General features: G+C 45.3%; 2 protein-coding genes across 2 annotated transcripts in view; one reads left to right on the top strand and one right to left on the bottom strand.

The window, feature by feature from the left end:
* Positions 1–6: 6 nt before the first annotated feature.
* Positions 7–22,762, top strand: CUNH18orf8 (chromosome unknown C18orf8 homolog). The gene is given in 21 exon segments (XM_021713761.1): positions 7–111; positions 735–811; positions 3,693–3,777; positions 4,936–4,992; positions 6,660–6,746; positions 9,718–9,858; positions 10,147–10,250; positions 11,876–11,965; positions 12,057–12,162; positions 12,858–12,969; positions 14,667–14,711; positions 14,958–15,011; positions 16,700–16,828; positions 18,082–18,188; positions 20,399–20,488; positions 20,490–20,519; positions 20,827–20,904; positions 21,249–21,353; positions 21,454–21,522; positions 21,609–21,834; positions 22,596–22,762. Coding segments are annotated over 21 exon segments (1,974 nt in total). The 5' UTR covers positions 7–9; the 3' UTR covers positions 22,676–22,762.
* The window catches only part of NPC1 (NPC intracellular cholesterol transporter 1), a 54,282-nt gene continuing 50,766 nt past the window's right edge, over positions 22,470–25,985 (bottom strand). Inside the window, exons 23-25 of the mRNA XM_008060773.1 lie at positions 25,543–25,656; positions 23,908–24,070; positions 22,470–23,237 (exon numbers count right to left, since the gene is read on the bottom strand). Coding sequence (XP_008058964.1) covers positions 23,155–23,237; positions 23,908–24,070; positions 25,543–25,656 — 360 coding nt within the window. The 3' untranslated portion in view covers positions 22,470–23,154. The remainder of the gene's footprint in view (positions 23,238–23,907; positions 24,071–25,542; positions 25,657–25,985) is intronic.

Here is a 25,985-nt window from a genome sequence, read left to right as displayed (position 1 = left end):
GCGCCCGCCATGGGCGAGGAGGATTACTACCTGGAGCTGTGCGAGCGGCCGGTGCAGTTCGAGAAAGCGAACCCCGTCAATTGCGTCTTTTTCGATGAGGCCAACAAGCAGGTCCGGCCGGCCCGCGCCCCTCCGCGCGGCCCTGCCGGGTCGTGGGCGCCGGAGGCCGGGTGCCGGCGCCACCAGGCCCGGGCCGCCCCTCCTGTCCCCCGGCGCTCGCTCCTTCCCCGTGGGTGGGCTCCACCTCGGCCAGGGGTCCCCGCAGGTGACCCTGGGAGGGACCCCCGAGCCGGCGTCACGGACGCGGTGACCCTGGGGCCGATGTTGTCCTCTGTTAGCACGCCGCTGTTTCCCAGGCGCCTTTTGTTGTCTTTGTCGTTAGTTCCACTTGCAGTCGCGGGTTTCGACGTTCCGTTTCCATTTTTCGTGGCATGTTGTACTTCAGTGCGCATCGGCGGCGCCAGTGCGCGAACCCGCCTTAAATCTCGCATCCTGGGGGTCCTGCCCGGTGTCGCACAGCGGGCCCGGACCTTGTGGTGTCTGTTCTCCTTGTGTCTGTTCTCCTGTTTGCTACAGTTCATGTGAACAGCCAAGCATGTGTACCTTGATACCTGCCGGGTTAGTTTAGGTGAGCCAAGGGTGGAGCGTAGCGGAAGTAATCACTTGTAGGTGGGTATATGAGCCTAGAACTTTCCAAATTTCAGGCTTTTAACGTCGCTGCTTTTTCCTCCCAGGTTTTTGCTGTTCGCTCTGGTGGAGCTACTGGCGTGGTCGTTAAAGGTCCAGATGATAGGAATCCCATCTCGTTTAGGTAACGATATAGAGACGTCTTTCAGTTTCAGCATGTAAGCAGAATGGTGTTTTTCTGACTGAAAAGGTGGTTTTCCACTTTTGTCATTGGCCTCCCCTAAGAGGTCTGCAGTGTATGTGCATACATGGAGCCCCTGTCTGTAGGCAGAGGGAAGCAGACACCTGCAGTGCTATCTTGGTGGCACGTGCTAACACCTTCTGAGGGAGCAGTTGGTGCGGGAACCAGATACTTCCAAAGTAGGGCATCTACTTCCTGGCACTCGAAATTAGCAAGTCAGTGTGTTGATGTGCCCATTTCCGGCTTGTGAATGGGGAGGGCCTTCATTTCTTCCTTTAGCCCAGGTCTTTCCAGAGTGTTTCGTAGGTGGAGGAGATTTATTGCGTCTCATCTAATAATAGAAGATCACGGCCTCTGCTGTGCTTAAGGTGACTTCATGGTCCCAGGTTACACAGTTGAACCGGTGTGATTGTCAACAGCCATCCCTTTCAATTTCAGAACTTTAATACTTGTGATTACAAAAGGGGACAGTACATGTAGGCAGGCGCTCAGTTCAGGGGTGACTTTAAAAAGCAGCATTCCCATTGGCCTGTGTTCATGGGAAACTTTTTGAAGTAGAAAATGGATGGCCCTCTCTCTTTTGTGATCACATATTTGGCAAACACTGATTTCAGCCCCTGTGCTGGGCACCAGGCATGTGAGGGCATGGATTAGCCTGGTCCCTTTTGGAGAACTCATAAATGAAGTGCGGGAGACGAATGAGTGGATAAATACTATTCGCCGTGATAAGTGCTATACTAGGGCTGTGTTCAGAGTGTGGAAACCCAGGAGAGAGGGGACATTTTCCTTGGGATGGGCTAGGGAAGACTCCCAGGTGTGGGGAGGCCTTAGAGACGGGGCAAACTTTGAGCAAGGTTTTAAAGTATAAGTGGGGTGATTTCTAGATGGAGAAGAGTGTAGGCCTTCTAGTTAGAACACCAAGGGCAAGGGAGCGTGAGCGTGGTGTTTTAGGGAGCTCCAAGTCTGTGTAATTGAAAGTCAGTGTGCCTGTGGGGAAGGGAAAATGGTTGGGTGTGGTCACTGGCAGGGGCCAGCTTGACCTTACATATTTTCCTATAGAATAAGGGCTGTATTTATTTATTTATTTGAGTTGGAGTCTCACTCTGTCACCCAGGTTGGAGGGCAGTGGCACACTCATGGCCACTGCAGCCTCGACCTGCTGGGCTCAGACGATCCTTCTACCTCTGCCTTCCAAGTAGCTGGAACTACAGATGCACGCCACCATCCCCGGCTAGTTTTTGTGATTTATTGTAGAGACGAGGTCTCACCAAGTTGCCCAGGCTGGTCCCAAACCCCTGAGCTCAGGCAGTCCTCTTGCCTCGGCTGGGATTACAGGTTGAGCCACTGTGTCCAGCCAGGGCTTTATTGTATTACTAAAAACTTGAAAATCTGTGGTGTGTGAGATGGTCATATCAGTGTTTGGAAAGCTCATGCTCTTCACAGCGTTGAGGCTGGGTTATCGGGAGGACATCAGCGTCAGAGAGACTGTTGAGAGACAGTAGCATTGTCTTAGCCAGGCCTGGTGAAAAACAGGGCTGCATCGGTGTGGACTGGTGTCGGGATGCTTGGGAATGTTGGTCTCTGGTAAGACTTGGGGGTCAGTTGGGCGCGGAAAATGAGAGTGAGTCCATGATGATCTAGATTTTGGGGCTCTGGATTTGAGAAGGAAGGTTCTGAATTTAACTTTTTCAAAAAATGTTTTCTCTTTAAAAAGCAGCTTTATTGAGGCATAATTGGCTCACATATTTAATGTATGCACACAATGTATGTAATATGATGAGTTGTGACATATGCATACACCCCTGAAACCATCACCACAATCAAGGTAATGACGTCTCCATACTCCCAACACTTTCCTTGCACCCTTTGGCAATCCATCCCGTGAATTCACTTTTTAAAAATTTTATTATTTTCATTTGTTTATTTAAAATTTTTCTTCGTACAGCTGGGGTTTTCACTATGTTGCACAGGCAGGTCCTGAACGCCCGGCCTCAATCGGTTCTCCCACCTCAGCCTCCCCAAGTGTTGAGATTACAGGCGTGAGCCACCATGCCCTGCCTGAATTCACTTTTCAACATCTATTTGAGGTGATCATGAGACACTGTAGTGGAGCTGTGTAGCACATTACAGTGGTCACACAGTGATTGGAAAATAAGATGCCAGAGCAGATACTTCTTTCTAGACGCTTTGCTGTTAGAGAGATGGAGAGAGAAGGCAACAGATTGGAGAAGGTTATGGTGTGGTTGTGTAGTTATTTATGTCACAAATAATTCTGTGGTGACACATATATGTGTTCTTAATCCTTACTACTACTACTACTTGTTATCCATACTACTATAAATTCCTCCAGCAAGGTGTTGCCAGTGACATTTTGTTGTTTGAAAAGAGGTCCTACTGATAGCTTCAGAAACAATTTTAATTATTCTTTTTTTTTTTTGAGTTGGAGTCCCACTCTGTCACCCAGACTGGAGTGTAGTGGCCGCTCCCAGCTACCGCAGCCTCGACCTGCTGGCTCCAGCGATCCTTCTGCCTCAGCCTTCCAAGGAGCTGGAACTACAGGCGCATGCTACCACGCCCGGCTAATTTTTTGATTTATTGAAAAGATGAAGACTCGCCCCTTGGCCCACTGGGGGTTCATACCCGTGTGCTCCCGCCATTCCCTCACCTCAGCCTCCCAAGGCGCGGGATTACAGCTTGAGCCACCGAACCCGGCTAATTTTAATTTTAAATAGGGATTTGCTGCCTCCTGAATATTTAACTTGTCTTTTGTCTTCTCAATAAGTGATAGTAGCTTTAACTCTTGACATATTCTTTCTTCTTAAAGAATGGATGACAAAGGAGAAGTGAAGTGCATTAAGTTTTCCTTAGAAAATAAGATACTGGCTGTTCAGAGGACTTCAAAAACTGTGGTAAGACTGTTTAAATATAACATGAAGAAAAGGTCATTAGAAGTGCATAAGCAAAAGAGGAAATTGCAGAATTCCAGTGCTAAAGAAAACATTTATTATTATTACTGTTGTGAAAGGGTTAGTTATGTAGCATTGTATTTGAGCCTTTAAAGATGAGAAAGACATTGGAGTGGATAAATATGATTTTAGTTGGACATTTTGGACTTAATTTTTACTTTTTTTTTTTTTTTAAGAGGCAAGGTCTTGCCATGTTGCCTAGGTCGGCCTCAAATACCTAGGCTTCAGCAATCCTGCCTCAGCCTCCCTTAAAAGTTTTTATAAAGTAATTTGGAACTTCATGCATGTTTTATATTGCTTGATTGGTAGCAATATTGCTTATGTGAGGTACACAGAGGGTGCCAAAAAAAGTATACACATTTTAAGCAAGGAAAAAACCATATTAAAATTATAATACTCAATATATACCAATAACAAAGGAAGAATACAAGTCACGTTTGACTTTTGCAATTACAAGACGTACTCAGAGTGGTTACCCTCAGCATCCAGATACTTCTGATTATGGCGAACTAAAAGTAATACACAGATAACATCTCTTAAAATGTATGTACAATTTTCTGGTGCCTCTGGTATTTTTGGCTACTTTTTGAATTAGCCTTCTGAGCTCTTATTTCTTGATGCTATATCTAATAGGATGCTAGATCTAATAGGAACAGATACTCAGAGTCGGAGCTGCCTGTTGCTATTTTAACCCCTGAGAATATCTACCATTGCTATTTGTAAAGCAGAGCGAGGGCTGCTGGGAAAGGGGCCGACTCCTGTGCTGATTTCTTCTATCAGGATTAAGTGTTAACGTTTTGGGAAGCCTCTTATAAAGGCAGCAACATGTTTCTCTGACATCAGCCATTCGAGGAATGAATTTGCAAAAGCAGTTTCTAAACTCTTATCTGACTATTTGGATGAATTTCTTATTTTAAGTTGAATTATAAACCTGCTGTTATTAAGGAGGCAGATTATCCACATGGGTCTTTTTATCTTTGGGTTTGTTGGTTATTTTCCCATCTCCTTTTACATTTGCCCTTTTCTTTTTATCTTGTAATAAGCCAAGGTAGGTTGGCACTGTGCTGCCCAGTCCAAATTTTTCTGTTTTTTTTCTTTCAGGATTTTTGTAATTTTATCCCTGATAATTCTCAACTGGAATACACACAAGAGTGCAAGGTATGGACTGGCCGGTGCTGAGCTGGGCTGTGTTGGGGGCAGTGGAGGATCAGGGCCATGGGGGCACAAACTTGGGATCAGACCATGTCCAGAGCTGAGATCTGCCAGTGTTTGCTCTGTGATATTGTACAGTTTTCTAAGTTCTCAAACTTAGCCTGTTTCTTCATCTGTAAACTGGAGCTGGGGGATCAGGAGATGATGGGTTGTAGCATGGATGGCATCAGTCCTTGATGGCTGTTGTGCTTCCTCGAAGGCCGGCAGTACATCTGGGTCTTAGCCCTGGGTCCCCTCACAGCTGTTTCCTGTGGAGGTTTTTAGTGGAGTTTCCTCTCCTTTTTTTTCTTTTCCTTTTTTTTTTTTTGAATCAGAGTTCCTCTATGTCACCCAGACTGGAGTGCAGTGGCGTGATCACGGCTTACCACAGCCTAAACCTTCTTGGGCTCAGGTACTCCTTCCACCTCAGCCTCTTAGGTAGCTGAGACTCTAGGCGTGTGCTACCATGCCTGGCTAATTTTTAAATTTTTTTTGTAGAGAAGAGGTCTTGCTATGTTGCCCAGGCTGGTCTCGAACTCCTGGGCTCAAGTGATCCTCCTAAAGTGCTAGGATTACTGGCATGAGAGCCACTGCGTCCGGCCAAGTGTTCCCCCTTTCCTGATGATGCTTCCTTTCCTCCATTTGTAGTCCTTGCTTTGTCCTTGTAGATCCTAATCCTTATTAATTAGATTTGTGGGGTGTAATAAACTAGGCTAGAGGGAGCTGAGCTGAAAGTGGCCAGGTGGCACCCAGACACTGACAGAGGCTGCTTCTGGTGGGGGAGGGCTTTCCGCATCTTTGGAACCGTTTTGTTAGAGTGAGTTCAGGTTAGGCACATCCCCGAGCATGGACCCCTTCCCAGCTCTGCAGCTGCCCCTGTAATCAGCTCCTCGGCCCAGGGTCCCTGTCTGTCCTGGGCTCATGGCCCTGCTGTTCGTCAAGTCAGTTGGGCATGGGTCGTAGGGTCCGCAACCCATTCCTTTATGTTTATAGTGACAGTTTATATAATGTGGTTCACTGAGAATGTCAGTAGTACTTTGATTCCTAAAGGGAGAAGTTGATATCTGTGAGCTCTGGTCAGTTACCTTTTTACAAAACTCAGGCTCCCTCTGAAGTGACTGGGAGGAATTAAGATTCAGGTTCTTGAATGAAGTGTTACAGGCAAAATCAGGGAAAGCCTTATTTTTAAAAAAAATTTGATTTGTGAATGAGTAATCATTCTGGGTCATTTCCGTTAAAGAGTGATGGAAGCTTGCCGGGCTTGGTGGCTCAGCCTGTAATCCCGCGCTTTGGGAGGCTGAGGTGAGTGGATTGCCTGAGCCCGTGGGTTCGAGACCCCCTGGGCAACTTGGCGAGATCTCATCTTTACAATAAATCAAAAAATTAGCCGGGTGTGGTAGCACGCGCCTGTAGTTCCAGCTACTTGGAAGGCTGAGGCGGAAGGATCGCTGGAGCCCAGCAGGTCGAGGCTGCGGTGGCCGGGAGCGGCCACTGCACTCTAGTCTGGGCGACAGAGTGAGACTCCAACTCAAAAAAAAAAAGTGATGGAAGCTGCAGGGCTTAGGAAGCTTTTGAAGAGAGCTATAGTTGCTTTTCTAATTAATTAAAAGCAATATTTCTATAATTCTTCTCAGACCAAGAATGCCAACATTCTGGGCTTCTGCTGGACCAGTTCTACTGAAATTGTCTTCATAACAGATCAAGGAATTGAATTTTACCAGGTGTGATATTTCTCTTTTGTGTTTGCTGGGGGAGGCTCTGGGATAGCAGTTTGAGATATTAGAGCTTTAGTCTCTTGCTTGAGTTTTTAGTTTTTATTTTTTGTAATTATAAGTAATGGGACGCAAAAAACCAAAATTTTTAAATAAAAAAAAATCATGGTACTCCACATATTTAAAATTAAAAAATTTTTAAAAAATTATGTATTTATTCTTACATGTTTAAACTTTAGTTACTTTCAAAGTACTCTCTGTTTGATCCAATACACTTTATCAAGATGCTTTTTCCACTGCTCAAAAGTTTTTGAACTCACCAATTTTTGTATCTTTTAGTGCTTCTGCCGGTTTTTTCATCTCTTCCACATTGGCAAAATGTTTCCCTATAACGACTTATTTCACCTGGGGAAACAAGCAAACAAACAAAAATCACTTGGGATGAGATCAGTTGAATAGTGAGGGTGGCACATGGAAGTCATGTCTTTTTGGTTAAAAACTGCTGAACACTTGGTATGATGTGGGCAAGTTGTTTATGTAAATCACCCATTGTGAAATGGGTGAATGCATTGAAAGAATCTCCAAAAAAAATTCTCTGAAGCTGAACGCAGCCTCTTACAACGCTAACTGGCACACGGATGCCGTTGGGTTCCTAGAGGACTTATCTAGTCAGGGAAGCTCACTCTCCAGAAAATAATTCTGGTTTTTTTGGGAGATCCCCCTTGTACATTTAAAAAAATAGAACATTCAAACACTACCAGATACATTATATGGAAAAATAAAAGATTGCCATAATCCCTAGAAATAACTGTTATGAATAGTTTGGTACATATTTCTCTGTTTTTTTTCTTCATATATATATGTATGTATGTATGTATGTATATATATATACCAATTTTTTTCTTAACAAGGAGAATCTATATATATAAACTTTGCCAGCTGGCTTTTTTGCATAGTCATATATCTTGGACATCTTTATTTTATTCTGACTGACTAGTATTCTACTGTATGGATCGATTACAGTTTATTTAATCAATTCCTTGTTGCTAGACATCTGGCTTATTTTTACTTTTTTTGTGTGATTACAAATAATTCTCCAGGAACATGCTTGTACACGGTTTTTTACTACTTTGGGCAAGGCAGTTCTTGGAAGGGGAATTGCAGTGTAGGTATGAACAGCGGAAAAACTGAATAGATGTCACTGAACTTCTAGATGTTTGCACTTTCATTAGCAGTATAGGAATTTCCATTTTCTGTGCCTTTGCCAGAACTGGTTATTACCAATCTATAGACATCTCCCAATCTGAGACATAGAAAGACATTGTAATTTGCATTTTTCATGACTAGGGAAGTAAGCATCTTTTCATTTGTATATTGCATTTCTTTTCATGAACTACACTTTATCTTAAAAATAATTTTATTAGGGCTAGGCTCTGTGGCTCACACCTGTAATCCCAACACTTTCAGAGGTTGAGGTGGGAGGATTGTTTGAGCCCAGGAGTTTGAGACCAGCCTTGGCAACACAACGAGACCCCGTCTCTACAAAAAGTACAAAAAACTAGCCAGGCATGGTGGCACATACTGGTAGTCCCAACTACTCAGGAGGTTGAAGTGGGAGGATTACTTGAGTCTAGGAGTTCCAGACTGCAGTGAGCCATGATTGTCACTGCACTCTGACTCAAAAAACAAAAAGCAAAAAGCACGCTTTAGACAAATCTCATATACACAGAAATAGACTTTTTACATATGATAGCTTGGGAAGGATGGCTTACTTTAAGAGGAGTACCTGTGGTGATCATTTAAAAGTATATCATTCTGTTCTCTATAGTGGGAAAGTGTACCTTAAGGTCACCTTAATGGTCTCTATTTCTTCATGAAATAGGTTAAAGAGACTCTAACCCATCCTGATTTTATTATACCTGAGTCATCAAGAAGCTCATGCTTACTGACCCTGACTTCCACATCAGTTCTTCAGTGTAGTGTTCTGTGCGTCTTAATGTCTTGGGGGCTTTTTTTTTTGGTTGAAGTCTCACTCTGTTGCCCAGGCTGGAATGCAGTGGCATGATCGCAGCTCCCTGCAGCCTCAGTCTCCTGGGCTCAGGTGATCCTTCTGCCGCAGCCTCCCAAGTAGCTGGAACTACAGATGCCTGCCACCACACTTGACTAATTTTTTTGATTTTTTTTTGTAGAGGTGAGGTCTTGCTATGTTATACAGGCTGGTCTCAAACTGGGCTCAAGCTATTCACCCACCTCGACCACCCACAGTGCTGGGATTACAGGTGTGAGCCACTGCGCCCGGCCTTGGGGGGGCTCTTAATGTATCAGAGAATTTAGGATACGTTTTTAATGTGCCTTGATTATAAAATACTACTTTTGCATGTAGAGTTTCATAAACATATCTTCAGAGGAAGGGAGTCCCTCCCAGGCCCAGGCAGAAGTGCAGGCTGGAAGGTGGCTGACTCTATACACGGGGTCTGGGAGTATGGGTTTGTTCTGACCATTTCCTGGATGCATGAGAATTCTGTTGTGCCTCACTCTTTGGTGTGTGATGCAAGCACAGACATGAAAGCTCAGACATGGACTTTGGGGTGAAACAGCCTGCCGAGCCGTGATTGCTGTTAGGTTGGCAGGTCCCTAACCATTCTGAGCCTTATTTTCCTGTCAGACAGAGTTAACGCCCCCACTTCCCAGGGTTGTGGCGAGGAGTGAATGAGTTAGGGTGTGCAGAGCACCAGGCATAGGGCTGGATGAAAAGTCGCTGGAATAAGCACAGTGCTCCCATTCGATTTAACTTAGTGGGTTTTCTTCTGCTTTTTATTTTCTTAATTTACTGTATTGCTCTTCCGACAAGCACAGTGTTCCCATTCGATTTAACTTAGTGGGTTTTCTTCTGCTTTTTATTTTCTTAATTTACTGTATTGCTCTTCCGACAGTTTGCTGTTTTTAAAATGAAGATTCTGTTTGTCAAACTTGGCTTCAGGTATTACCAGAGAAACGGAGCCTGAAACTCCTGAAGAGTCACAACATCAATGTGAATTGGTACATGTACTGTCCTGAGAGTGCCGTGATCCTGCTTTCCACCACAGTCCTGGAGAATGTTCTGCAGCCTTTTTATTTCAGGGTAAGAGTAAACTTCCCCTTAGACAACTAACTCCTTCTCCACCCTGTCACTCTAACTTCCTAATGTGTTGAGTGTGTTGGGACGGGGCCTCCAGCCCAGCCTCACCACTCTGACCACTAGGGGGCACACTGTACCAGCGTCGATGCGTTCCACGTAGTCGGGGACATGGTGGGCTGGTGGAAAGGGTCCGAGATGTCGTGTGTGTTTATTCTTGTTGATTTTATGTAGGGAATGCTAGAACGTTGAAGGGGTTAATAAACTCTTCCTAAAACTTTTCCCCCCAAACAGGCCGGAACTATGTCGAAGCTGCCCAAGTTTGAGATCGAATTACCGGCCGCGCCCAAGTCAACAAAACCTAGCCTTTCCGAAAGGGACATTGCAATGGCGACCATGTATGTCTGTCCTTGAGGGGACTCCTTCCTGGGGCTGCTTTCAGTGATACGAGAAATAGAAGGGGGTGTTGGAAGCACAGCGGTGATGCCCTCTCCTTAGAAAAGGGGCTCCCCTTGGCCTGTTCGTGCAGTACCTGCATTTTATGACAATAGAACATCTATGGCTTTTTTGGCATTCTTTTTGGATGCTTTGTGGGCTTGGGAAGTCTTTTTATTTTTGTAGCCTGATATAAGTATCTTAGTTTTAGAATTTTTTTTTTTATTCTGAGAATTGAAGCTTAACAAGTTTTTTTGAAGCCAAGTTTTATCATCAATAAATTAGATTAAGTTTTTCATTTAACAAACATGGAATTGACTTACTTTTATAGAGTCTAGATTATATTTTCATTTGGAAAAGTGTATATCTTAATTTTACAACTTTGTACTGAAAATTTTAAACACACACAAAATAAAACTGATACAAAGAACCCCCCTATACATATATTGCTGATTCAACAATAATAAAAATTTGGAATGCTTGAGCTCAGGCATTTGAGACCTTGTCTCAAAAAAAAAAAATTATTTTGCTTCTAAATTATTTCTGATTCTTCTATAGCTGAAAAGAGTGGTTTCCAAACTTTTAGAACCTTTCGTAGTTAGTAGAATGCTTTCCTTTCTTTCTCTCCCTCTTTTTCTCACTCTCTCTCCCTTTCTCTTTTTCTGTTTCTGTCTTCCTTCTTTTCTTTCTCTCTCTCTTATTCTCTCTTTCTTTCTCCCTTCCTCTCTCTCTCTTTCACTCTTCTGTGGCATCCTTGTTTAGAAGACAGAGGGAGAGCCATCTGGCTGAAGTGAAGGTGGGGACCTATTCCTTCCCCCTGGGTCTCCTTATCCCTGGCAGGCCTGGAACAGGATTACCACTGGACTAGAATGTACATTCAGGAACTGTTTACACAAACGTTTATTAGATGGCGCTTAAAAATGAAGTCAAGACTGGGTATGGTGGCTCATGCCTGTAACCCAGCAACTGGGGAAACTGAGGCAGGAAGATCACTTGAGTTTGAGACCAGCCTGGACAATATAGTGAGACCCTGTCTCTACAAAAAATTTTAAAAATTAGCCAAGTGTGGTGGTGTATGCCTGTTGTCCCAGCTACTCAGGGAGGTTGAGGTGGGAAGATTGCTTGAGCCCAGGAATTTGAGGCTGCAGGGACCTATGATGGCACCATTGCACTCGAGCCTGGGTGACAGAGTGAGACTGTCAAAAAAATAAGAATAGTGATTATGTTTTCCTATTATTATGCTCATTATATAAAACTTAGAAAACAGAAATTTAGAGGAGAAAAGAAAATAGACTTAGCTTCTCTCTCAAGGATAACGATTAGCAATACAAGTATTTCCTTCCAGTAGCTTTGGACTCTATGCTTGGGTTTGTGGGTTTCTTCTAAAAGGTTGTGGTCAAGCTGTATTTGGTTTTGTGTTCCTTCTTCCACTTAACTTTGCAATAGGCTTTGACTAACTGCACTTTGTGAACATCTTTATTGACTACAAAATATTGCATTGAGTGAATATCATAATCTAAGGACGATGCCTGTACGGAGGGGTTTTAAGCCTCCAGCTGTGACTGCTGCCTCTTGTTTTTCTCATCAGATACGGGCAGCTTTACGTGCTCTTCTTAAGGCATCACTCTCGGACCTCCAACAGCACCGGGGCGGAAGTGGTCCTCTATCATCTACCACGGTGTGTCCAATACTGTCTTTCCTCTTCCTCAGATTTTAAAAGAGGAACTGTAGCTTGTTGACCATGTTTTGACCTTTCCTTCGTCCCACAGGGAAGGGGCCTGTAAAAAGCTGCACATCTTAAAGTTAAACAGGACAGGAAAGTTTGCCCTGAATGTAGTGGACAACCTGGTCGTAGTGCATCACCAGGACACAGAGGTGAGTCTGTAGGTGTCTCATCAGTGTGGGCAAGCGAGGGCTGCTTAGAAGCTTCATGAGGGTGGGCACCACGTACAAGGAATAGAAAGTGTGTTTTTATGGAGAAGTTTTGGTCTTCCAGACGGAAATGGGTTTGGTATTCTAAATGGTTTACAAAAAGTGACTTCTTGTCAGTGGATTCGGGATCGTTAAAAACTGTTTCATGAAACAACACATGAGGAGATTTAAGCTGTAGCTGGGAATCTGATGTGTTCCATGAGTCCATGAGCTCGGCACTTTGGTCGTGACCCAGATGATCGTAGTTTAGAGGCTGTGTGACCCAGGGCAGCGAGAATGGGTCCTGTGAGCTGGGTCTCTGCTTCCCAGAAGCCACCTCCTCTGCCCTCCCCGAGGTGGTGCTGCTAAATCTCTGGCAAATAAAGATGTATCAAGTTAAAGTGATAAAGATCAGCATAAATCATGTTGAGCTCTTCAAAGGAAGCCCATTATAAATGCAGGAAATGCGAGTGAGAGGCATACAGATGTTGAAAGAGGGTTGTGATGTTGATGACGAATTCCTCCTCGAATGAGAACTGGCCTGTAGAGAGGGAAGGCAGACATGGCTTCTGAACTGATCTGCCAGCGAGAGGTGATGCAGTGGAAGAGGCAGATCCCACCATGCTTGGTCGTGTCTTCTCTTCTTTTTTCTCCTGTAGACATCGGTGATATTTGACATCAGGCTGCGGGGTGAGTTTGATGGCTCCGTCACCTTCCACCACCCAGTGCTTCCAGCTCGGTCCATCCAACCCTATCAGATCCCCATGGCAGGTAAGAGAAGATTTCAGGAGGCATCTGTGCCGCTGTGTCACCATGTGGTGGACTCGCACTATGATTTTTGGGAGTCCTGTTAAAAACAGAGTGAGGAGTCTGAACAGAGTCCAGATCCTGGTTTCATTTTTGTGAGGAGCCATTTGTTCTGTTTTCTGAAAAATGCAACTCCTCCTGATCCCATAAGCTGGAGTTGTATAGTGAGAAGCCTTTTGAAAGATAAGCAAATCAGCCGGGCTCGGTGGCTCAGCCTGTAATCCTAGCACTTTGGGAGGCTGAAGTGAGTGGATTGCCTGAGCCTGTGGGTTTGAGACCCGCCTGGGCAACTTGGCGAGACCTCATCTCTACAATAAAATGAAAAATCAGCTGGACGTGGTAGTACACACTTATAGTTCCAGCTACTTGGAAGGCTGAGGTGGAATGACTGCCGGAGCCCAGCAGGTCGAGGCTGCGGTGGCCGGTAGCGGCCACTGCACTCCAGTCTGGGTGACAGAGTGAGACTCCAACTCAAAAAAAAAAAAAAGAAAGATAAGCAAATCTCCCTTTGAAGAGAATAGAATGATTTCTCTTCCCTGAGGTTTAAATTGTAGAATTGTAGTTACTCATCCAAGTGAAAGACTTTCAGATGTTAAATAGGCCCTTAGCATTTTCTGTTGCCTGAGCTCTGTAGCCCTGCAATTCCATTTGGCTGTATGTTTTTTGTTTTAACCTGGGATCCCTTTCCTCTGTCCTTTTCATGCTATATGTCATAGTTATAATAAACATTGCATTCCTCGTTACTGATTGTCACAGTAAGTGTTCTGGTTGGGGGTTATCCCAGACCAGTCCTTCTATGTGAAGGTGGGGAGTGGGAAGTCAGAGAAGGGGTGGGGCAGGGTTTCAGGGAAGGGGAGAGAAACCTTTGCTTCCTTTTGTTCTTTCCCACTGTAGTTGATTTTAAAATAGAACTCAAACAATATCAGCTCCCTCTTTTTTTCCCCTAAACAACAGAAATGTATTTTCTCACAGCTCCAGAAGTCCAAGATCAAAGTGTCGACAGGGTTGGTTTCTTCTGAGGACTCTTCTTGGCTTGCAGACGGCCACCTGTGCCTCTACATGGTCTTTCCCTGTGCTTGTGTCTCCCTGGTGTCTCCTCTCAACCCTCTTTTTTTTTAAGTCAGGGTCTCACTCTGTCACCTCCACCTCCTGGGCTCAAGTGATCCTCCCACCTCACTCTCCCTAGTAGCTGGCATTACAGGCAAGCACCACCATGCCCAGCTAATTTTTAAATTTTTTGTAGAGACGAGGTCTTGCTGTGTTGCCCAGGCTGGTCTTGAACTCCTGGGCTCATGCATTCTTCCAGCCTTGGCCTCCCAAACTGCTGAGATTACAGGTGTGAGCCATTGCACTGGGCATTTTTCTGTTCTTTAATGTGCCTGTATAAATGCTGGATGATGACCTAAAAAAACCAAATCACAGTGCAGGAAGCCTTGATGTGCTTTCTCCTTCCTGGGGAGATTTTCCTGGATTGTTCACGACTCCTTCCCCCCTTCCTTTCTGTGTGCTACCAGTGAGACATAATAGCTTATTTCTTCCTTAGCTACAACCAAACAAACATTTACAAGTGCATTAAAAAGTATCGATTTTTGCCTCTAAAGCACTAGTATCGGCAACGTTTTCTGACAGTATTGTTGCACCTGTGTTTTCTCAATTTGTAGGTCCTGCTGCTGTGACCAACCAGTCCCCTGTCCCGTGTAAACTGTGTATCCTTTACAGAGGCGTTGGCAAGTGCACAAGAGGGAAGGCTGCCATCCCTTTAGATTGGTCCTGAAGCTCCGTCCTGAGCAGCCACATAGTGCTCTGGGAGCCACCCAGGGCAGTGTCCCTTACCAACTAGGGGCCAGGCACTTAGCGTGGCCTCAACACAGGGACAGTACATGACCTGACTGGAACTGGGTTTGCCTTTGGTTTTCCTCTCTTCCTGGTTTAGAATTTCCTATAACATGTAGATTCTTCATCCTGGATTGTCTTTCAGCCCGACATCATCATCAGTGCAAGCCAAGGTAGGTCAGAGGGGATGACTCATGCTAGAAAGCAGTGCTTGTCAACTCTGGATCACATGCATAGCCAGTGGTTTTTTGGTTGGTTTTTAAGCCAGGTGCATCACCATACCCGGCTAAATTTTTAATTTTTTAGAGATGAGGTCTCCTTATGTTGCCCAGGCTGGTCTCGAACTCCTGGACTCTAGCAATCCTCCCTCCTTGGCCTCCCAAAGTGCTGCGATTTCAGGTGTGAGTTGCTGCACTCAGCTAATAGCCAGTGATGTTTTGTGTGAATCTCTGAGAAATGACCTCTCCCTTCAATCTTGGGAGTGGGAATTACCACCTTATACTCTGTTTTCTACAACGTGTCTGTTTTCTCAAGAGCACTTACTGTTTTCTGTAGTTAAAGCAACACCTAAGATGGCCATTCCCCTTCTTATGCCCACCCTGAAAAGCCAGACACCATCGCATGGTGTCTCCATGCTGTCTCCCACCAGCCTTCCTGCGTGTGCTGTGCCTCTTTCCTGAGTGTGCCTGGCAGGGCTGGTCCCCCTTCTCACCTCGCGGGGGAAGCCTCCTTCAGCCCACCCTCTCTTCCTGGGTAACCCCCTGTACCGCTCTCTCTATTTTCCTGTCTCATCCTCTGGGATTCTCAGGCATTTTCAAGGAGAGAAGCAAACTGATAGGCCGTAGGCATCTGCTGAATGTACCGAACTTGCTTCTGTCCCGTGTATCTGGGGTGGTGCGACCTCTGTGCCGGCCTTGGGAGAGCTGAGCAGGTGGTCACTCAGGTCCCTTTTACGTGGCACCTCATTCTCCTGTGGAACCCGGGTGGGACAGGCGGCAGCGGACTGTGGGCCTAGCTGTGTCCAGCACCCTTATGGATGGGTGCTTGTGTGACTGTGACATTCCACTGATGGCCTTAAGAGTTGCCTTTTGGACGAATGAGCCAGTGCAGGAGGAACCAAGGGACAGACAAACTGATGCCGTATGTTAACATACCTTTTTGGCTTTAAACGTTAAAAGGGAGGCTAGGTATGGGAATTAAAGGCTTGTTGCCCTGTGTTCAGGGAGACGGCATGGATGCATCTTGGCACACAGGGAGTGCTTGTCAGGAGTCAGCCAAGTGGCAGAAACAGTCTGGTTGTCAGTCTTTGTTTCACGACAGCCCCAAATCAGGCAGGGCTCACGTAGGCTTACCTATTCTGAAGAAATCATCTGGAGGACAGGTTGGTAAAGACATAGGTTTGCTATTACTTATGGGAGGGAACCAACGACGGCCAGTCGGTTCAAAGCTCTCTGCACCTCAGCAGACATGGGGAGAGATTATATACTCCCAGGTCCGAAAGAGAGGACACAGCAATAGCATTATATGCAAAGAAGAAGAAGCAAAGATGTAATTGCCTTGAGTTCGCAGATGTGCCTGTCTTCAAGGGCATTTTGATGACCTTAGCCACGGCCCATTCTCTTAGTCAAGAAACAGTCATCAGCAGGGGAGGGGAGCAGGGCCTGTCCCCCGCATCTGCCGCCAGTCAGTCCTGTTGAAAACATGGTCCTGCATGCCTCGGCTCTGCTTTGTTAAGAAGAAAGAGCTACGTTAACCGTAATTTTTAGTCTCCTCTCCCCCACTAATGTTTAGGGAAGCTACTTTGGGGGCTTTTGTTCTGGTTTGCACCATGTCGTTTAATTTGCTGCCTCTTAAAATCCAGGTTACCTCTGGAACCTCCAGGTGAAACTTGAGCCTATAGTCAATCTCTTGCCAGATAAAGGAAGATTGATGGACTTTCTCCTCCAGAGAAAGGAATGCAAGATGGTCATCCTGTCAGTCTGTTCGCAGAGTAAGTCGCTGGCCCTTCCCCACTGGTCCTTCAGTTAGTGCCTCCCAACACCTTTCGGTGGGGGGAGGGGCACAGGCTCATTCTTGATGTGAGGCTGGATATTTAACCCGGGAAAGGCTGCTAATATGAAAATGACTCGTTGAGACACTGGTAGAAAAGACTGGCCGCATTCAGTGGCTCATGCCTGTAATCCTGGCACTTTGGGAGGCCCAGGTGAGAGGACTACTTGAGCCCAGGAGTTTAAGACCAGTCTTGGCAACATGAAGAGACCTTGTCTCTTCAAAAATATAAAAGTTATGCGGGTGTGGTGGCGTGTGTCTGTATCCCCAGCTACTCAGGGACTGAGGGTGGAAGGATTCCCTGAGCCCAGGAGATCGAGGCTGCAGTGAGCCATGATCATGCCACTGCACTCCACCCTGAGCGATGGAGTGAGATCGTGGCTAAAGAAAAAAAAAAAAAGCCAGGCATGGTGGCTTACACCTATAATCCCAGTACTTTGGGAGGCAGAGACAAGAAGATTGTCTGAGCCCAGGGATTTGAGACCAACCTAGAAAACTTGGCGAGACCTCATCTCTACAATAAATCAAAAGCTTAGCCGGGCATGGTGGTATGCCCCTGTGGTTCCTGCTACTTAGAAGACTGAGGTGGAAGGATTGCCTGAGCCCAGCAGGTTGAGGCTGCGGTGACCATAAGCATTCCGTTGCACTCCAACCTGGGTGACAGAGTAAGACTCTGACTCAGAAAAAGAAAAAGAAGACCAATAAATATAATGGGTTCAGATGCAAGCAGACCTCAGTGTGGGCACACATGAAGGTCGTGGCTACCAGCTGTGGCCTTAGGACATCTCTCTGAGTCCACGTCTCTCACTGCATATGTATTTACTTTAAGACTCTCCTACTGATATCTGCCTAGATTTTTTTTTTTGTACCCAGAAAAGGGTCGTGATTTCTAGGGTTGAGTCTTCAGAATATTAGCATTCCTTTGAATGTCCTTCAAAGATATGTTTGTGCCAAGCATGAGGGCTCATGCCTGTCATCCAGGCGCTTTAGGAGGCTGAGGTGGAGGATCACTTGAGCCCAGGAATTCGAGATCATCTTAGGCAATGTAATAAGACCCCATCTGTTTAAAAAAAAATTCAAGGTATGTTTGTGTTGGTAGCCTTTTGAGATGAGAATATTGATCGCTGCAGCATGTTGCAGTGCTGTAGATGGCATGAAGCTGGTTTGATCTGTGTGGACATTTCTCCTTTCCAGTGCTAAGCGAGTCGGACAGAGCCACGCTGCCTGTGATAGCCACTGTTTTTGATAAACTCAACCATGAGTATAAGAAGTATTTGGATGCTGAGCAGAGTTACACCATGGTAAGTCACATGGACTATGAGGAGTGCTCCCTTTCCCCACCTCCACCATTTTTAAGTAATTATAATGCAAAATTGTTTTTCATTTTATTAGAATAACATTACTGAGACTTGACACATGCCAGCGGGCAAAGTGGCAATTGTGAGGGATTCGTGAATTCAGAGTCTCTGCATGCATGAAACAGGGCTGCATCTTACTTAATGCCTTCACCGGCTTTGTCCTTTTCTTTTGAGTCAGAGTCTCTCTGTCACCTAAGCTAGAGTGCAGTGGCATGATCATAGGTCCACTGCCTCGACATCCTGGGCACAGGAGATACTCCCACCTTAGTCTCCTGAGTAGTTGGGACTACAGGTGCGCACCACTAGGCCTGGTTAACTTTTTTATTTCCTGTAGAGATGAGGTCTCACTGTGTGCTCAGGCTGGCCTCAAACTCTTGGGCTCCCGCAGTCCTTTTGCCTCGGCTTCCCAAGATGCCAGGGTTATAGGCATGAGCCACTGCACCCAGCTATTGTTTTCTTAATCTGTTTGATATTACATGTAGGTAATATCGAGTCTCTCATAGAGCTTGCTCTGTTTTATTGATGAGAAAACTAGTTTGGGCTTTGCATTATTTTATACGTCTGCCAAGCCAGAGCCTGGACTTCGTAAATTCAACATATAATTTCTCTCGGCCACACCTTCTTCCTTTTAGAGTGTAATAACTATAAAACTAGAATTCCATCAGTCTGCTACTAAGATAGTGATGATTTAATGTTAGCACTTAGTAGGCATCAAATATTTGTGGAGAAGGGCTGGAAAATGTTCACATGGCCAGTTCCCAAGTTCTGTGTCACTAGTCCGACATCTCTTCTGAAGCTAAAAAGAAGAAACGTTTAAGACAAGTGAGAATTGAATTATTTCACTTTGAAAAGCCTATTAGTCCTAGGGCTAATGGAAGTGGTTTTGCATACAAACCCCTAGAACACCACTGCTCTTTAGCTGTTTAAGAATAAGAGATTTGAGGCAGGCCACTGAAGAAGGCTGGTGCCTGGACAGTGTGTCCCCTGTCCTTTCAGACACGAGGGATGGCTGAGTCCCCTCAGTTGGCCCTGCTGCTGGCATCCTAGGCCGTGGAAATCAGTCTGACCCCAAAGAGCAGTTTGTGCTGTCCTACGCTGTATCTCCTGGGCTCCGTAAACTCTCACCGCTCAGGAGTGTGGGCACTGACCAGCGATGTGGGCAGCACCTGGAGTTTCTGAGAAACGTGGGTTCTTGGGCTGCACCCCACAGTGACTACAGAGTCCGCATGGATCTGAGCTGCTTTAGAACATGAGGCGAGATCGGGTCTCTCACAGAGCTTTTCTACTCAGAAGCACTTGAGGGCTCTGGCTTGCCATGTACAAATCCACACAGACACTTGTTATGCAATCCAGGATTAAGAAAATTGGTAGCTTGGTATGGTGGCACATGCCTCTAGTTCTAGCTACTTGAAAGGCTGAGGCAGAAGGGTTGCCTAAGCCCAGCAGGTTGAGGCTGTGGTGGCCATGAGCGTGCTACTGCCCTCTAGCCTGGGTGACAGAGTGAGACTCCGACTCAAAAAAAAAAAAAAAAAAAAAAAGGAAAGAAAATTGGACAGGGAGTTAAAAAAAATTGTAAAAGGTCACAAAAACAATGATGTGTCTTAAAATTATTACTCACCCTTCCTTAGTTCCATTTGCCAAGAGCATTGGTGTAGTTTCAAGATGAACAACTCTGACTTACTAGATGCTTTTCCAGCTGGCACAGAAAAGTAGTCGTCTGATATAAGCAGTGAGATGAATGTCATCTGTTCACATCTTAGGCCCATATCTAGGGATTCAGCCTTTTTTTGAGTCGGAGTCTCACTGTCACCCAGGCTGGAGTGCTGTGCCATGGATCACGGCTCACCAGCCTTGACCTCCTGGGCTCAGGTGATCCTTTCACTTCAGCCTCCTGAGTAGCTGAGACTGTAGGTGTGTGCCACCACACCTGGCTAATTTCTTGATTTTTTTGGTAGAGACACAGTCTTGCTATGTTATGTTGTCTAGGCTGGTCTCGAACTCCTAGCCTCAAGCAGTCTTCCCACTTCAACCTCCCCAAATGCTGGGATGCTAGGTGTGAGCCACTGCACCCGGCCAGGAATTAATCTTTATGGACAAACTGAAGGGCACCATTCCTCTAGATGATGACTGAGACCCATCTGGTTTCCCACCAGGCAGTAGAAGCGGGGCAGAGCCGAAGCAGCCCACTCCTCAGGAGGCCCGTGCGGACCCAGGCTGTGCTGGACCAGTCTGACATGTACACCCCACGTGCTGTCGCCCTTTGTGGAGAAGAAGGTGGGCTGCAGCTTTTCTGCCTCTTGTGGACTTAAGACTGCCCCAAGCAAAGCAGTTGAGGAAAACCAGGAGACCCCGTAACGGGATTAGTGTCAGTGGAGTGTCCCTGGGTGAGGACCTAGCACCAGGAGTCTGGCTTCTAATACTCAGGCCTAAGACATAAAAGGAGTTCTGGAAGGATTTGTGCAAAACCAGGGAAACATCAACACTGACCCAATTAAATACGGGAATGATGTGGGGCTGGACAAACGAGTTCCGGGTCCTCTCTGCAACTGATATTTATACAACCACCCCATTTTCTCTACAGGACATGCCTCACAAGTTTGTGATAGCTGTGCTGATGGAGTACATTCGCTCTCTCAACCAGTTCCAGATTCCAGTACAGGTACCTTCAAACTGTCATCTGTAGTCCCAAGTTAGAGAAGCAGGGATTTATTTTTTTTCAAGCACGGCTGATAACTCAGATGACTCTCGTATATGCTGAAAGGGTCCACATGCTTGCCTCAGAATTCTTCGTGGCTTTCCTAACACCCTTAATGTCCTCAGCAGTTGGAAGAAGTGTAACATCAGGTTGGGTTCTTTGACCTGCACCATGAATGAAATCACTTCTTGAGATAACTGAAACTTTTGCCCCGTTGGTTAGAAGGGCCGCAGTCCTCAGGTGGCCTCCAGTCTGCAGTTGGGAGCGATCCCGACCCATCCTTCACGTCTTCCTTCTTCTGTCCTCAGCATTACTTACATGAACTTGTCATCAAGACGCTTGTCCAGCACAACCTCTTTTATATGCTGCACCAGTTCCTGCAGTACCACGTCCTCAGCGACTCCAAGCCCTTGGTAGGCATGGCCAGATTTGCACTTCGGTTGTGATTAAAAATGGAAAGTTATTGTAACCCTTCACCTTCCAACTGAAGCTGGTCTGAAATGTGTCTTTCAGGCTTGCCTGCTGTTATCCCTCGAAAGCTTCTACCCTCCTGCCCATCAGCTGTCCCTGGACATGCTGAAGGTAAGGGGCCTGTGCATTTCAGACGACAAAGCTGTCTGTCTGTGTTGTTTTACACTGACCCGGACTTCTTTCCCCTTCCCTCCCAGCGGCTTTCGACAGCCAACGATGAAATAGTAGAAGTTCTTCTTTCCAAGCATCAAGTGCTGGCTGCCTTACGGTTTATCCGGGGCATCGGTGGCCATGACAACATTTCTGCACGAAAATTTTTAGATGCTGCGAAGCAGACTGAAGACAACATGCTTTTCTATACTATATTTCGATTTTTTGAACAACGAAACCAGCGTTTGAGAGGGAGCCCTAATTTCACACCAGGTGAGTACACAAGTAGTGAAGACTTGGGGAACCACAGCCTCAAATAGTAGCAGAAGGCACTGGCAGCTGGCAGGAGATAACTCCTGGGTTAGCTTTTTTGTAAACAACAAAATTTCGTAACAGCGCGCCTTGCCCACAGCCCATGATCTGTATTCAAGTGAATTTCTGTGCGCTTTGGAATCTGAATTACAGTCTGGAACTCATGGAGAGGGGGCGCTTTGGGTGGAGACACATTCAGGGCCTGTTTCATGAAGGCAATCTAGACACGGCACATATATGACAGCTGATCTTGGAATAAGCAAATACTGCCGGAGGTTTTAAATGCCCCAGGATTATTAAAGTACCTCTTCAGCTTTAGGCCGGAAGCACTGGCTGCTTGTTCTGTTTTTTAATAGAAAATCTAGGACATCTTTAGGATAGGGAAAAACTCCTTAACCATTAAGCTTGAGTTTGACTCTGTTTTAGGTCTAACCAACTTTTAGTTTAATTAGTGCACAGTGCAAAATGGCACCTTGTTACCATAATGACAGGTCAGAATCTCTTCTGCTTTGCCTTTCTACGTGTCTCAAAGCAGATGGTGACTTGCTAGGGCTTGTGAAGATACCAGTTTTGCAACAGAAAGGGCAACCCGAAGCTTAGGAAAACAAAATATTTTATTAAAGAAAATAAGTTAAAACCCAGTCCACACACCCGTGAGCTGCATTCTCTTTCTTCCTTGCTTTTTTGGGCCACATCTGATGACTGATGTCTTTCCCTTACAGGCGAGCACTGCGAAGAACACGTTGCTTTTTTCAAACAGGTTTTTGGAGACCAAGCTCTAATGAGGCCTACGACATTATGAAATCACTTGCTAGTTTGTTTTTTCTTTTTTATAAAAATGTGTACAAAGTTAATTTATTGCATTAATAAAGCTCTTTAAACTACAAAATATAATAAAGTGTATCTACAGCCTCAATGTCACTAAAAATATGGCATAGAACTTGTGTGATGGCTAACTCCTAAAAAAAGGAGACCGTGCATGGACTGGCCTTCTAAAAGTATCCGCAAGTGGATCACATTCACAGCCACCTTAGCATCACCTTCTGCTGGCCAGAGAATGAGGTTTCTTTCCCAAAGGAGCTGAGAGAGGTTTCGTGTCTCGTGGTTGCCCTCGGATTTAGTAATACTGCTTCTCAAGTCAGCTGTGCATTCCTGAGTGTACAAGTGTCAAACAGCCCAATGCCTGGTGACATCGGTGTTCAACGGGACTTGTTGACGCAGCTCCTGTCCAGTGGTAAATTGTCCCTCAGACACAGTTCAAGTCACCAAACCTGTGAGGGGCTAGAAGTTCAGAAGTCGTTCTCGCTCTGTTCCTTTGAATCGATCTTCAGTGGCATGCCTTTTGGCTTTGTTTATTGATGGTCCTGTGAGAGAGAAAAAGAATAAGTCTGTGCTTTCTTCAGGAGAAAAGGAGATAGTATGTACTGGATTCTAATAGAAGTAGTTTCTAATCCCCTGGGATGAAAAACAGCCCCTCATTTTTAGATCTATTTCAGTGCTTTAACTTAGTCACAAGCTACAAATCAAGCAAATGAACACTCTTCTCCCAGCCATGGTTATTTGTGCATGCTAAAGTGGCCACAGAAGTAAAAAGGACATAAGGACAGTTTCAAAATGAGAGACGGGTAACAAAGACTGTTCTGCTAAGAACAGTATATGAGGAAAGGAAATGGAAAGCTGTTCCACAGCATGGCTGGTGTGTGACTTGACTGGATGGGCCGTCTGTCTCTCAGCAGTAGGGAGCAGCCGCCCAGGCCTGCTGACACTCAGATTCATTCCCGGGCCGACTTTGGGCCTTTGTGAAGCAACAAATAGGTCTCCAAAAAACATGAGCAACTTACTAATGAAGGAGTTTACACAGTTGTGAAGCCCCTGGATGGGAGTTTTTTCTCTCATAAGTTTTCTACTCAGTACCATTTATCCAATGACCATTTACTGTATAAGTTCAAATACTTCAAAAAATGCCTCAAGATATAATTTTCTTTTAGTAACATGCTCCCTCCTGTGCCCTCCTGTGAAGATAAGAATGCTTACCTATGTAACTGAGCAAGACGGGGAGAAATACCAATCCATGTGTGGCTCCCAGTAAGACCATAGCTAAATACATCCGGAAGTAAAAAATCTGGAAAATTTGAGACTTGGCAAAGGCCAACACCACAATCCCTCCAAATTTTGTAAGTGTGATTCCACTGAATACCTGCAAGATGAGATAGTGTTAGAAACCACTTTTACCAACCTATTATAATTGAATATGTAATAGGTCCAGAGTAACGGGGACTGAACCCCAGCTTTCAGAGTTGCTGGAGTAGTGTTACAGTCTCCTTAAAATGGTTTTTAGTTGCTGCTTTATGAGTCTGGGGAAGAGGGTGGTATCACTAAGGTAAAAGTTGTGTGTTCTGTATAGACACGTGTGTCTCTAAAATGAAGAGATTTCTTTATATTCTCAGATGAAAATATGAATGAAAATATGAATGAAAATATGAATGAAAATATTCTCAGATGAAAATACCTCTGCACTTGGAGGCATCTTGCAGATTACCTACCAGCAACTTGACTGCACTTTTTAATGAAATGGTGAAAAACGAACTACTTCATATTAAATAGTATGTGCTGGCCCCAATTATTTTATTGTAGTTATACTTGGCTTATGATGGATGGGATTTTGGAACTTGAGGAACTTATTTATGACCAAAAAAACCCAAAATTTTATATCTTAATACTTTTCTAATGTGTGTGGTACCTTGTGAAACTGTCATCCACATGCATTGCAGGTTCCTTGATACATGTTGTGCAATAGTAATTTGACCAAGTCTTCCACTTGGTGTTTTTCTATTCAAGCAGATGATGCAGTCTCATTTTCTTCCTCCCACATTAATAACATGTCATGTATTGTCCAGTCTGTGGTTCAAAGTCTATGTGGAAGGACATACTCGTGATTCCTGAAAACCACTTCTCAACTGATTGATTGGAAGCCTGACAAATTTCAAATAGGACATAGTTTTTTTCATTGTTTTTGAGTGGAAAACTTCAAGGAAATATAGATTTTTGAAATTTGTGCTTGCATAAGTTTGTCTTGTATAATCATCAGCAATCTCTTTATGTCTCCTCAGAGGAGACATCTTAGTGGTTTGCTAGATTGACAATGTCCCCTCAGAGGGGACATCCGAGTGCAAAGGGTAAGTTCCTAAAATGGTTATAAACAAAGTTTTAGTACTTTTTTTGAGTCAGGGTCTCACTGTGTTAGCCTAAGTTGAAGTGCAGTGGCACGATCCTGGCTTGTTGCAGCCTCAATCTCCTGGGCTCAGGCAATCTTCCCTCAGCCTCTTGAGTAGCTGTGACTACAGGCGTGTGCCACCACACCCAGGTAAGTTTTTTGATTTTTGGTAGAGACGAGGTCTTGTCCAGACTGGTCTTGAACTGGCCTGCACTGTAAATGGAGGCGAGTCCAGCTCTCTCAAGTCTAGCTTTTCTGTTATTTTCCTGCTTCAGCCACACTGCTTCCTGGAAAGGAGGCACGCCAGCAGAACGTTCAACAGAACATCAGTTCTGTTCAAGATGTGGCTACTCTCGGACTGCTGAAAGACTGCAATTGTCTTTCAGCTTTCTAAGTAAAGGCCCCTGATTCTGCAGTAACATGGTGCTGCAGCTTCTGCCTGCGATGATACTCACGGAGCTGCCCATGTGGGCGAGGGCCTGCTCTGCGCGCTCCACGCGGCTGCCTTTCGTGCTCACCGTGAACGCCCTTGTTATGTGGCTGCAGAACTCCACCGAGATGCCGCAGCTCTGAAACAGAGGGCTGCCTTTAGAATGGCTCTTCCTGTTGAAAGGCTAAAGCTACCACCTCATTCCCAGCATGGGGAGAATGGGGAGCCCTGGGTAGTTGTAAAGGCCCCCAGCACACCTACCTCAGCTGTGCCAGGAAGTTTTGGGGCCCGCTGGGCACAGCCCAATGCCCTGGCTTTCTATGGCACATTCCTTCTGTCAGGGAAAGCTGCTGAAACCCCTTAAGGTTGCCCACTTTCCCCGAGCAAGCACACTGTCATGACTTCTGTATGTGGGCCTCACAGCATGCCACCTGAAGCAGGCATATCCTTTTTTTTTTTTTTTTTTTT

Source organism: Carlito syrichta, unplaced genomic scaffold (assembly GCF_000164805.1).
Source record: "Carlito syrichta isolate Samal-C Ts95f unplaced genomic scaffold, Tarsius_syrichta-2.0.1 Scaffold304726, whole genome shotgun sequence".
NCBI classification, from domain to species: Eukaryota; Metazoa; Chordata; class Mammalia; order Primates; family Tarsiidae; genus Carlito; species Carlito syrichta.
The sequence above is the reverse complement of the archived record's forward strand: the minus strand, read 5'-3'. Positions and strand labels throughout refer to the sequence as shown.